This window comes from Hoplias malabaricus, chromosome 13 (genome assembly GCF_029633855.1).
Source record: "Hoplias malabaricus isolate fHopMal1 chromosome 13, fHopMal1.hap1, whole genome shotgun sequence".
In the NCBI taxonomy this organism is placed as follows: domain Eukaryota; kingdom Metazoa; phylum Chordata; class Actinopteri; order Characiformes; family Erythrinidae; genus Hoplias; species Hoplias malabaricus.
The window spans coordinates 16,177,548-16,190,945 of NC_089812.1; the positions used below are offsets into that span (position 1 = coordinate 16,177,548).

Sequence of the window (13,398 nt, forward strand, 5' to 3'; positions counted from 1 at the left end):
TTTAGACCTCTGTGGTAAAGGGTATAATATATAGGGTATAATACATATTTTGCTAGTACGGACCACGCCCGTAGAGGCTGAAAAGGAGAGGTGAACTCAGAAGTCTTTGAGGAGGAGTTCAGGGTGGCTTATGAATGTGTATGAAGCCAGATCCCCCTGTTGGATTAATGAATATGAGAAAAGGGAGGAGACGGGTGGAGGTGGGAGCAAGTTTTAAAACAGGAGGCTCGGTGGGTTTGATAATGGCTGAACACGGCTCAGAATATGGGGATCAGCAGGAATGACCCAGCACAGAGGAGCGAGCTAACTTAGTGAAGCAGTTGAATTGAGATCCTTGTCCTGAACTAAATGAAGTGGGTTTGTCTGACACGGTAATGACTTGAATTTGCGGGGTATATATAGGGCTGAGAGGCTATATATATATATGTAAATTATTTATATATATATATATATATATATATATATATATATATATATATATATATATATATATATATATATATATATATATAATTCAAATATATAATTATAATAATATAAAATATGTTAAATTAAAATTCACAAATGTGGAAAAAAATATGTGTAATGTATAGAAATAATTTTTAAATGTGTAAAAAAGATTTGCATTTGTAAATCAAATGTCATGAATGTGTGAATCAGTACCTTCTCAAATGGCTTAAAATGTGCCATAACAAACATTTTTGAGGTTCTAAATGTGACAGTGGAAGTTTTTGAATGTGGTGGAAAAAATCTTCACATTCTTCACCTAATAATAATAATAATAATAATAATAATAATAATAATATATTTTATGTAAACAGCTGTGTGGCTGAACTGTGGGTGTGCAAGTCACTGAAAAAAATAAACACCAAAAGAGACTAGAACATCCAAAATGATGAAGTTATAAGGAAAATCAGCCCCAGGAAAAAGGCACAGTAGTTATAAAAGGAAGCTCACTGTGAAGGGATGGGCAGCTTAATTAGGATAGCTGCAAAAATAAATCAGAGAACAACCTAAAAATGTCCACAGAACTCAGAATTAAACATTGTGACCTGTCCTTAAACACAAATGGCTCTTCTTTCTTGTAATTTCTACAACACACAAAAACCAGTGGCACGTTAAAGAGAGGATTGAGGATTTTTAACATTTTTAAGCCAGTGAAACCAGTGAAATTTACAGTACTAGAAAATACTGGTGTAGGAGTCATTATTTATTCTGCATCATTAAAGTCCTGAGGAACAGTCCATTTTCTCCCATTTATGGCTCATGAATTTGATAAATATGAAATAAAATTAAAGATGATAAAATGAATAACAGAGCTAGTTATTCTAAGCGGGTGATGTGCCCCTACAGTGCTCATGTATCACTGTATTACTATTTTAAGCAACTCTGCTTAGATACTAACTGCATTTCATTGTTGTGAAAATAAAATAAAATTCTTCTTCTGTCCAGCTCCTGAAGTCCTAACCGATTTATGTGAGCACTTCATTGTATCAACATAAATACCACAAATCCTGAATATCCCACAATTTCCAACAGTATTAAATATGGATGTTTGTCCTGTTCAGAAAAACATTGCCCACCATTGCCCACAAAGCACCATTGCAGTGATAAATCATGTAAGGGCTCTATGAACTGGAAATATTTAAAAGGTGCATGTGCCACAAACCTCAACACAATGTGTCACATTATGAGAGCTGTGTGTTTGTGTGTGTGTGTGTGTGTGTGTGTATTTGTTTGTGTATGAGGAATGTATCACTTTATGAGGACTAAAACCTTTTTACACACTCATGTTGTGTGAACCTGTATTCCTTGTAGGTGGTCGCCAATATGTAATCACTACATTTTAAGGTAAAGAAATGTTTTAAGGTTGGGTTAGGATTATGGCGGTATGGAAAAGATAAAAGCAAACCTCCACAAAATGAATGAAAGTTAATGTAATATCCCCAAAATTTACAAATACAAGATTTTGTGTCTGTGTGTGGTGGGGGGGGGGTATGTTTGAGACAATGAGAGAGATTGAGATTTCCTCTGTTTCAGTGGATTACAGTTTCTCGCTGTGGCCCTCAGCCAGAGGTTGTGTAGGTCAGAAGGCTCATAATCCCACATAATCCCTCTGACAGCACAAAGCACTTTGATTGCAGCTCAGGTACAATTTCTCCCTAAAGCATGCGCTTCTCACAAAGAATCTACTCATCTGCACCACTGATCCAGACCCGGACTCCGAGGAGCCCGATAACACTTCTATATAATTGATTAGTGTTGAATAAGTGGATTGTAGAGCTCAGTGTATAACATTACTATCTTGTGTTCAGTCCCCCTGCTACACCACTGAGGGTCCTTGGGCAAGACTCCTAAATTTTACGACAAAATTGAGGTGACAGGCAAAACAAGCAGGAAATATTCTGTGAATGCTGCTCTTAGACACTGCACATGAGCCATACATCATTTTCATTAGAGTGATGGAAATGAATAAATTACCTTTATATTGATAATGTCTGGTTTAATCATTAAATTGAAAACCATATTACCGAAAGAAGCTTTTATAAGATGCATAGAATGAGTATAATATGATCTGGAAGGCCCTGACTAAATAGAGATGTGTTTTCCAGTGCTATGAATGTCATGGCCATTGTGAAATTATCCTTGTTGAAAATTGATGAAGGGGTTCTTTTAAAAAGGGATATCTCAGAATGGTGTGTTTTGAATGTAGTAATTATCAATGGAAGGAATGGGATGTAAAAATTAGTGGCAATTGAAAGGCTGAATAAAAGCTTTGCTCTTAAATACTGATAAATACTGGTCCAATACTATCCCGAATCTTAACCTGATTGAATAAATATTGAAGCCTGTTCTCTTTGAGGCTTAAACCCCATGTCTGAAGAGTCCTTTCGAGTAAATTGGGGTAAATTAAATTGTCAGGTGGATGTAAGTGCGCCTGTCCCTTTTTGCCTAAAAATAACAGCCCCTACTACTCTAAGAATTTTAGACCACGTTTCGGAACTGTGCTGTGATGTGCTTGATGGTATTAAGCCTCATAAACATTAGTGGGAACAGGTCATGATGCTGGACATTAGTTCTGGATCCCAAAGGTAATGACTTATGCTCCATAACTCAGGAGAACTAACTTACACTTTGTACTGAGTATAGTGAGCTTAATCACACGTGGTCCTCCAGAGGTGAACAGCTGTGTCTACAGTTACTGCACTATAATGTAGGTGAATTCACTAATTATGAAGGGTGTCTACAAAAGGTTCTATAATGAATAGGAAGAGGAGGAGGGATATGTATTTAAAAAATGTAACATAGGCATGTTTTCCTGTCACACTCCTCTATGCGTCTTATTATTCATCTGTTTAACCTCAGCGTACACGCATCCGCCCTTTTGTACGCACTGCTGTTTTTCTGCCAGTTACTGAATCTTTCTGCCTCTGCTACAGATAATGGTTTCTTCCATGGAAGTGTGTGTGTGTGTGTGTGTGTGTGTGTGTGTGTGTGTGTGTGTGCGTCCGTGTGTGTGTGTGTTTTAACATATAAGTGCTGTCTTAGTGGTTTTTGTGTTTGGGGGCTGTTTTTTATGTGTCTCAGGAGCTGCTGTCCATTTCATTTCGGGTCATTCTGACAATGGCAAATTTCATTTTGTAAAGTCCTTTTATGGAGAGCTCTCTCGCAACCTACTTTCAGCGCGTGTGTGTGTGTTTGTATGTGAGTGTGTGTGAAAGGCGTAAAGCACCAAAAGGCTCAGAGATGCCACTGTGCAGGATTCCTGCAGGCAGACAGCTCAGAACAATGAGGTTAAAGTGTCTGCTAGGTCACTCAGAACACATAGAAAGTGTGTGTGTTTGTGTTTGTGGATGTGTGTATTAGAGTTGTAACACAAAGGCAGTAACTGTCTATTTATTGTACGTTAAAGGGAAAGTGGTTATGGCATACATTCAAAGCAGACGTGGAGTGGCGTGTCAGGGCATAAAAATACATAGTGTTAGTTTGTATATAGTATACAGCTTGAGGGTAACAGCATTACAAAATAATGTCACTATACACTTACATTCATTTCCAATTTTGGGTGTGAAATACCTGGAGGTTGTGGGTTCAAGACCTACTCCGGGTGACTGTCTGTGAGGAGTCTCCCACGGTCCAAAAACACATGTTGGTAGGTGGATTTGCGACTCAAAAGTGTCCATAGGTGTGAGTGAATGTGTGAGTGTGTGTTGCACTGTAAAGGACTGGCGCCCCCTCCAGGGTGTGATCCCAGGTAGGCCCCAGACCCACTGCGACCCTGAACGCATAAGCGGTTACAGATAATTAATAAATAAATGAATGATTATTGATTTGCTCATTATATTATTGATACAGTCATCACCTACATGAGCTGTTATTTAGTCTGTGGGGTTGTGTGAAACTTTAGCTAATGTACTAATATGAAAACAAAGGGTTAGACAAAGGTTTAGACCCTTCACAGTGATGCTTAACATGTTTCGTACAGTTGCCTTTACTCCAGATACTGTAGCAGGTTAGGCTCTTGAATGTTTAGCACAGATAACGTCATAAATATCAGTTCACACACAGCGGCCTGCTGCAATGCTACTGCCAATGTAGGTGAATTAGAATAGCTCACAGTGGAAGCCTTCAATGCTGAAAATGCACATGCCCTTTTTACACACAGCAAATAACAAGCCTTAACTGAACTAAGCATGAACTCGTCTCAGAGGAGAAGTTGTCAACCACGGATTTAGTTTTTAAGACAAGGTATGGACCATGGACCATGGACATTATTGCTGGTTATAGGCTTTATTGCTGGTTTAGGGTATGTTCATGTGAACATACCCAAAGGGCAAACAATATTTAATACATACTGATACAATCCTGGGCAGCACGTGGTGCAACAGGGAATGTTGCTGTCACACTGCTCCAGGGTCCTGGGGTTGTGGGTTAGAGCTGGTCCCTGTCTATGAGGAGTTTGGTGTGTTCTCCCTGTGTCCGGGTGGGTTTCCTCCGGGTGCTCCGATTTCCTCCCATAGCCCAAAAATATACGTTGGTAGGCAGACTAGGGACTCAATTGTTTGTCGCCCTGAAAAGGACTGGGTTTATTTGACAGCCATAGCATACTGTAAACAAACTGTGTTTTATAGTGAATGAAACATGTTGGCTAGCATAACAATAACTTAATTTATTCTCCATTTTATAAATATGCAATATCTCATGGCTTATTATTTTAATCTGTTCATTCCAATTATGTATCTAAATGTGTGAGATATATGTGTGTATATTTCAGCATAAGACATATTAGATTACACACTGCTGAATATAGGTGTATTTCTTTTTATTGTGTTTAACTCTGTTGAGCACGTTAGCCTGGATTATTTCATGTCCTGTTGAACGTCTGTGTATAAATGGAGTTTATGGCCAGTGCTGTAGGTGTTTACTGGCAGTACGTTCATTCTTATTGTGAAAGCACTGTGACAGATTTATTTGGCATTAAATCCAGTTTAGTGCTGCAGGCTCCACTGAGGTCTGCTCTGCCACACATCATACAAGTCACTGTCCTACTGATCCACACACACACAGCTTTGTTTTTATACAGTTTCAGGATTCGTGGTCATTCATATGTCTCACATGTAACAGTACAGGCTGAAGTCTCCCCTCTGTGTTGAGATATGGTGACCTCAAAGGCATGATTTACATCATTTTTGTAACAAATCTACACATTCAGTGACCTGTCATGGGGGTATTGTCATCCTGGAAGAAACTACTCCCATCTGCATAGTATGTTGTATTAATTTACAAGTAACAAGTTTAAAAATGTAATTAAAATCTCCTCCACAGCAAACTAGAGTCACCAGATGCCCTTGGGTAAAATATTCTGGCTTGTTCTTATTCTCTTGGCATATTCCTCACACACTCGCCCAGTTGCGGTAAATAGAGAGATAGCGCATCTGAGGGTATCACTTGTTTCCTTGTCTCCAGATTTGTGCTTATGGATTCTTCTCCACTGAACTCTCTAATGTGCATTTGTATAGATGCTTAAAAAAACACTATGTAGCATTTCTACCTTAAAATTACAGCTTCTAAATGATTGCAATGTTCCACAGAGCGGCAATAACGAGAATGGAGCCTCTGTTGCCGCTACGCCGTGTCTTCTGTTGGTTTACTGCACTAAGCAACTTCTGAATCATGGGGTGGAAGACTCTCACGAGAAAAAGATTACACTTAACGACACATAGATCACAGGTGGATGGTTGCCTAGCTACAAGAAGAATCTAGTTCCATATTCCCATTATGGACAATATATGGCAGAGAGAGAAAGAGAGAGAGAGAATGAGCGTCCTTACAAGAGTTAATACTGGACTGAATTTACACTGCAGAGTGAGCTGAAACAGACATGAGGACACAAGTTGGAGCAGTAAGTATTTGTTGCCCATTTTTCATGCGTTGCGGTGCTATTCAGTGATAGTTTTGTTGACGAAAGTGTTATAATAAGTTTTTGATGTTTACTGAGCAGTGAGCCAGGGTTTGCGGCTGCTAACGTTACCTGGATTAGCTCACTTATTCATGGTAGATTTTGGTAATAAGTGCTTTTCACCGGTTGCTATATGGATTAAATGACTGAAGTTACACTTTGTGTCGATGGATCCCAATTTTTGTTGAGGACAGTGTTATTGAGATGTTTTGAGATTTACTGATGGACGAGGGTGAGTGCTAGCGCCTGCTTACTTTAGCCGGATTAGCTCTGTTTTTAGCATTGGACATTTAAGTCCTTTAATGTCGGTTGCTATGGTTATAACAGCTAGTGTAACAACAAAGTTACACTTTATGATTGTAGTAACACAGTCCAGTGTGTATAATGAGCGATATAGGGGTTTTATCATGTACTCAATATTATTTTATTCAATTATACACATTCCCCTGGCTCAAAATCAGCTGGAGCCCCAGAGCAATTTGCTGATTTTCTTAACATCACTCGATGAGTGAGTGGGTAAAGGAGAGAGGGTGTAAGAGAGGTCTGTGTTTGTGAGAGAGAGACAGGGAGAGTGTGTGCAAGTCATGTTTAAGTGAGTGAGCAAGCGAGCGAGCAAGGGAGGGAGAGAAAGATGTGTGTGAGACTTTATTCCAATGTGAATTACACTCAGCAGCAGGCAGGGGGTGCTCAGGTTTAAATCATCTTAAAGCTATCTTGATCCTAAACTGAAGTCATCTACTCAGCATTTGTATACATTAAGGATGTATATCTTCACCACTAAGGTCGATTCGATATGCATCTCGATACACTGCCACCGATACGATATAATTGCGATATACTGAAAACCCTTGTCGATACGATGCGATACAAATCACTCCTGTTCAGGATACGATGCAATTCAAAAATGATTTGATAACAATATGACTTAATTATAAGAGGATTTGGTTTGATAAGTAATCATTCGCTACAGTTAGTTGAGATTTGAGTATGTATTAGCCTAACCCATCAGTTTTCTTAACTCAATAGCACAATTCTGCTTTACCCTCTGTAACGATCTGAAGGATGTACGCATCTGGTTGTTTTCAGTGGAGTAAAACCAATACATAATATAAAAAATGCATAATTCAATACATTCAGACAGAGAATTACAATTTATTCAGTTGAATTACTCAGTTATATTCTCTGTCTATATTTATACGAAATGTATAAAACATACAAGATGACTTATCTGCTACTCCACACCGTGCCGTCGTGGAGGTTCGTCGTGCCGTCACCAGGTTTGTCGTGCTACTAACGTATTTTATAGGCCCACGGCATTGCTTGCAGATTGAGTGCATCTTGTTAAGTTGACCACCTCGCTTAAAAAACCCAAAATATGGTCACACGTTTTGTGTGTCTTTTTTGGTGCATTAAATATCTCTTTGTTGTTGCTAATGCTCTCGTTTCCTTCCATTTTTGTTGTGTACGTCTGCGTGCTTGAGTCCGTGCCTGAGGACACGATGGTGCATTTATGTTGCCTCAGAAAAAAAAGAAATCAATAAAAAAATAAGTTGACTCAGAAAATACGTTAGAATAAGGAATAGATAATGCAAAACAAAACACCCGATTTAACCATGGTATTTGCAGATGCAAAAAGGCTAGAGGAGATGCGCCGTAAATTCACCCGCAAATTAAACCGGATGCAACTTGAATCTACCGGTGCAGTCGCATCGAAGACATGTGTGCCGAACCACCGATGTGAATCCCTAGTATATCTCAAACCATGGTTTGATATTTTTAGTTTGCAATTTTATAATGGTGGGTTCGATTCCCGCTCCAGGTGACTGTCTGTGAGGAGTTGGTGTGTTCTCCCCGTGTCCGCGTGGGCTTCCTCCGGGTGCTCTGGTTTCCTCCCACAGTCCAAAAACACACATTGCAGGTGGATTGGCGACTCAAAAAGTGTCCGTAGGTGTGAGTGTGTGAGTGAATGTGTGTGTGTGTGTCTGTGTTGCCCTGTGAAGGACTGGCACCCCCTCCAGGGTGTATTCCTGCCTTGCGCCCAATGATTCCAGGTAGGCTCTGGACCCACCGCGACCCTGAATTGGATAAGCGGTTACAGATAATGAATAAATGAATTTTATAATGCAATACACTCAGTGGATGACTTACTGTAGCCTGGCATGCACCTCAAGCAGCGCTAGAAGAGTGGTGGGGGCCTGGGGTGGAAGATTTTTTTCAGGTTTTATGAAATAAGACATTGCACTATTCAGTTCAACAGGCAATTCCACACATGTGCACCTCTTTTGATTAATGAAAAACATAAACATACTTTAGGGCTCCCCCTAGTGTAATTACATTTTACAGCACTGTGCTGAAATCGAGGGGGGGAGGGCAGTTGGTTGGTTTCCTACCCTCCTTCAAAAGATACAGTGAGCCCATAGTAGCAAGGACAGAGGCTCTATTCTCCTTATAACAGCTCAGTGGAGCATCACCATGATTTTGAAGCTGTAATTTTAAGGTTAAAATACAGGGGCAGTGAGCGCACACACACACACACACACACACACACACACAGCGTGGCAGGCAGCCATACAGCAGCTGAGGGTTAGGTGTCTTGCTGAAGGGCACCTCAGCCATGGATGATGATGCAGGACGAATCACTGTTCCTTCAATGCCACCCCCCCTCCCCCCGGCCCCAAATTTTCTAGTCCATCGAGTGTCAAACCAACAACTTGTCCAGGACTTGTCTAGGTACACTCTTAAAAATGATGGTTCTCCCAGGGTTTTGTATTAAAATGAATGGTTGTATATAGAACCTTGAGCCCTTAAATAGCACTTTGCATGAACAAAGGGTTGTTGTAGCAGGGGCTCTTCAGATTGATGGAGAACAAATTTGTTTCTACTATTGTACCAATCTTGACATCGTAACAATAGAAGCACCTTTTTGAATAGAAGAATAATAGAACCCTTCTCTAAAAGGTGATTTATAGAACCTTCGATAGCACATCCTCAATCAGTCTAAAGAACCGCTTCATGAACCCTTGTAGAACCATCATTATTAAGTTTGTAGTACATGTCTTTTCTGCATGAGCACCAGGGGTCTGACCTGATTTTAACCAGAGAAATAATGAGGATAGACATGTCTCTGTTATTAAAAAAAAAAAAAAGAAAGAAAGATAGAAAGAAAGTAATGGAGAAGCACATAAGGCTCAGTATAGTGTCTGTAATGAAACAAGTGAACCTTGAATTATGTCAATTAAGGGAATGGAAAAGGACAGTGTTGGGGGTGCTCTCATTACAAATGATATCATTACTCCTCTTAAACTCTCCTTCTGTGTTACTCTTTAAATCTGCATAATACATGAGAAACAGAATATTCCTTTCAGTTCTAAACAGAAATAAACAAAAAGTCTGTTTTTGGTGGGTTTGTGGTCCTTTCTTTCCCCTTAACTGAATCCATCAGTTTTACATTTACTTGATTAGATGCTTCAACAGATTTTCACCAACATGCATCTCTCCTCACAATACAAGTGATGCAAAAGTGATGCAAATAATCAGTCATGCGAATCGCAAACAAGGACAGGCAGAGAAATATGTATACTTCATGGCCAAGTTAATTGCCTCTGAAAGCAGGGGTGTTAATGAGGGGTTTGTCCTTTGTTGCAGTGACAGAATCCATTGTTGAAGGAAAAAAGGCTTTACACTAGATGACCCAACATTTCTGTGAGGATTTCAGAAGTGCCTTTTTGAAGGCAAGAGGCTTAAAGGTCCATAGACAAGTTCACAGTGAGGCATTGTTCCTCCAGGACCCTGGCGCATACCCTTTGTGTATGAAGCAACACAACACTAGACAAAACGTCTTAAAGCACAAGAGCAACAATAAAGACATGCTCTTCTGTGGAGAGAACACAAACTCACACAACAATCCACAGCAGGTGAACAGTAACTAAATTCACAAATTCTAATGGGTGTCTACAAACATTTGGACATAGAATGTATTTTGTTGATCCTGTAAATGAACTCTTATTTTTGTTTTCAAAATCAGGACACTTTTGTCTTGAAAATGTACAAATACAAACACAAATGCACACGTGTACACAGGACTTGAGTCACAGTGACTATATATAGTGTGTGTGTGTGTGTGTGTGTGTCTGACTGCTCTCCTCATGGCTGTCTGTCTCTCTTGCTCCTGCCAGACTGTAAACATGAGTGTGTTATAACCAAACTGCCACAAGATACAGAAGTGTTACACACACACACACACACACACACACACACACACACACACACACACACACATCTAGTCCCTGTGAGTGTCATCATTTTTGGAGCAAACCCTCATATCTCCACCACAGGTAACTTTACAGAATTATGGGGGAATATTTTAACGTAGATTTATATAGTGTTTTTAAAGTATTTTTTGCCCCATTGTTTCTACACTTATGGTATATATATATATATATATATATATATATATATATATATATATATATATATATATATATATATATATATATATATATATATATAATATGTAGCTGTGCATATTTTACTTACATTCTGTCTTTTACTGTCATCTTCAGCACTGCAGTGACACTGACATGGACAACACACAGTACCACTGTGGTGGTAATGTGGTAATGTGTGTTGTGCTGGTATGAGTGGATCAGACACAGCAGTGCTTCTGGAGTTTTTAAACCCCTCAGTGTCACAGCTGGAATGAGAATAGTCCACCAATCAAAAACATCTTACACAATGGACTAGCGAGGTAGGTGTGTCTGACAGAGTGACCAATGCAAACTGTGCGGCAACACATGAGCTATTTTCTCTGACTTTGCATCTACAAGGTGGACCAACGGGGTGAGAGTGGACACAGGGTTTAAAAAATCCAACAACACATGCTGTTTCTGATCCACTTGTACCAGCACCATATATATTAACACACCACCTCCTCATCAGAGTCACTGCAGAACTGCGAATGATCCACCACCCAACAGGGGTAAAGGAGTATAGCAGGGTATGCACAGCAACAGATGGACTACAGTCTGTAAATGTAGAACTACAGAGTGCTCCTGTGTGGTCAGTGGAGCTGAGATGACTGTGTTGGTTGATGTGTTCTGCAGGAGGCTCTCCAGACGTTCGCCTTCATGGTGTTCGTGGTGGTGTGTGTCCTCGGAGCTGTCTTCCTTCTCTTCGTCCTCCCGGAGACCAAGAACAAAACCTTTGTGGAGATTAGTCAGAGCTTTGCTAAGATTAACAAAGTCCCACTGAATCCCGATAAAGAAATGGAGAACGTTCTCGCATCTCAAGCTGGACACACAGAGATGACCAATGGACTCAAGGGTAACACGACCGATGTTTACACTAACGACTTGAACAAAAAATACAGCAACGTAATAGAGATGGAGAGTTCCTTCTGATTATACTTTTAATCTCCTATTGATTTTTTCGTTGGGAAAATTTGTAATATCATGCCAATCTGTTTTTAAAGTGACATGCAATATTTTTATCATTTTTACAGCAGTGTTAATAAAAAATAATATTTAATTCAAAAAATATCTGGTGTGGATTAATAAATGCCTCAAGAACATATGCATATTTTCAGGTCACAACTCAATAAAAACCAGTGATATTATAATCTGTTTATTATTATTATTATTATTATTATTATTATTATTATTATTAAATCATTCATTCATTCATTTTCTGTAACTGCTTCATCTTGGTGGTTCCAGAATGCAAGGCACAAACTAACTATGGACAAAGCATCAGATCATTCCAGGGCATCACAAACACACACACACTTTCACTAACTCACTCACTCACTCACTCACCCAGTCACTCACTCCAGGACCAAGCCCCTCAGCAGTGTCCTCCCCCTGTCTAAACAGCCCTGTTCAGAACGCCTGCTTTCAGCACCTGCTCCTTTAAATGATAATGAGCCGCTCGCTGTTCGCCCTCGAGTGCACAGCAGTGAAGAGCAGAAGCTCTAGTTTTTAGTCGTTTTTGCTCAGTTCTCTTCCTTGTCCATTCTCGTTTTCTCAATTTTTACTCAGTGCTCTTATTTCTATGCACTCCTTGTGTCTGCTTTGCTGTGTTTAATCTCATCTTTGCACTCTCACATAAGCACAGCCCAGAGCTGAGATTGGACAGACTCAGATGAGGGGGCGGGGCAATTCTAAAGTCTCTGGCCTCTATTTAAAATGCAGCATAAAATCAGAATCAGTTTGTTTTATCCTGTGTTTACTGATTTAGACAGCCCACATGTTTGTGGACTCCAGATCCCCTCAATAATGTGCAAATACACTGAAAAACTGGTTATGTTCATAACGTGTTATGACATCCCTTTTACAGGAAACGTCCTAGCACTCTTTTAGCAAACTGGAATTTTATTAATGTGCATAACTTTGCTATTACCTCTAACACAGACTTATTGCACAGTTATTAACCTTTCGATGTATTATTCAGGTCCTGCTGTGAAACTGATATGTAAATGATGTAGTTATGAGTGAGAAATTGAACTGAAGGTGCACGGAGAGGCCAGTGGGGTCTAAGGGATTAAGTGGAGGTGAGTCAGCGATGCAATGCATTTTGTAGACGTTTCATTACGGCTCGTCTTTCCTGACGCACCTGTTTGAATTGAGATCCTTGAGATAATGAGGTGATTAGGTGGGAACACTAGATATGATTGTGTTCTGCCTGAGGGGCACCAAGGGTCCAAAGGTGTCAGCAAGGCCAGGATTAGTCAGGAGGGGTTTACAGCTCATTGCAGAATACAAAGTATTATTCTTTGTAGTTCAATTTAAATGACAGTGTCTCCCAAAGTTCAGTCACGTACAGACTCGCTTTCTCCGAACGAAACACCTCAAGCAGAAGAAAGACAGGTCGCCTTATTTAAGCATCATGTCCTTTTCCTTAATAAGGCTTTCTATTTTAAGACAAAATCATTAAATGAGGTA

General features: G+C 39.7%; 1 protein-coding gene across 1 annotated transcript in view; it reads left to right on the plus strand.

Annotated features, from left to right (window-relative positions):
- Positions 1-11,958, plus strand: part of slc2a9l2 (solute carrier family 2 member 9, like 2) — a 164,698-nt gene extending 152,740 nt beyond the window's left edge. The window contains exon 15 of the mRNA XM_066641986.1: positions 11,563-11,958. Within this exon, the coding sequence (XP_066498083.1) occupies positions 11,563-11,859 (297 nt within the window). The 3' untranslated portion in view covers positions 11,860-11,958. The remainder of the gene's footprint in view (positions 1-11,562) is intronic.
- The last annotated feature ends 1,440 nt before the right edge of the window (positions 11,959-13,398 follow it).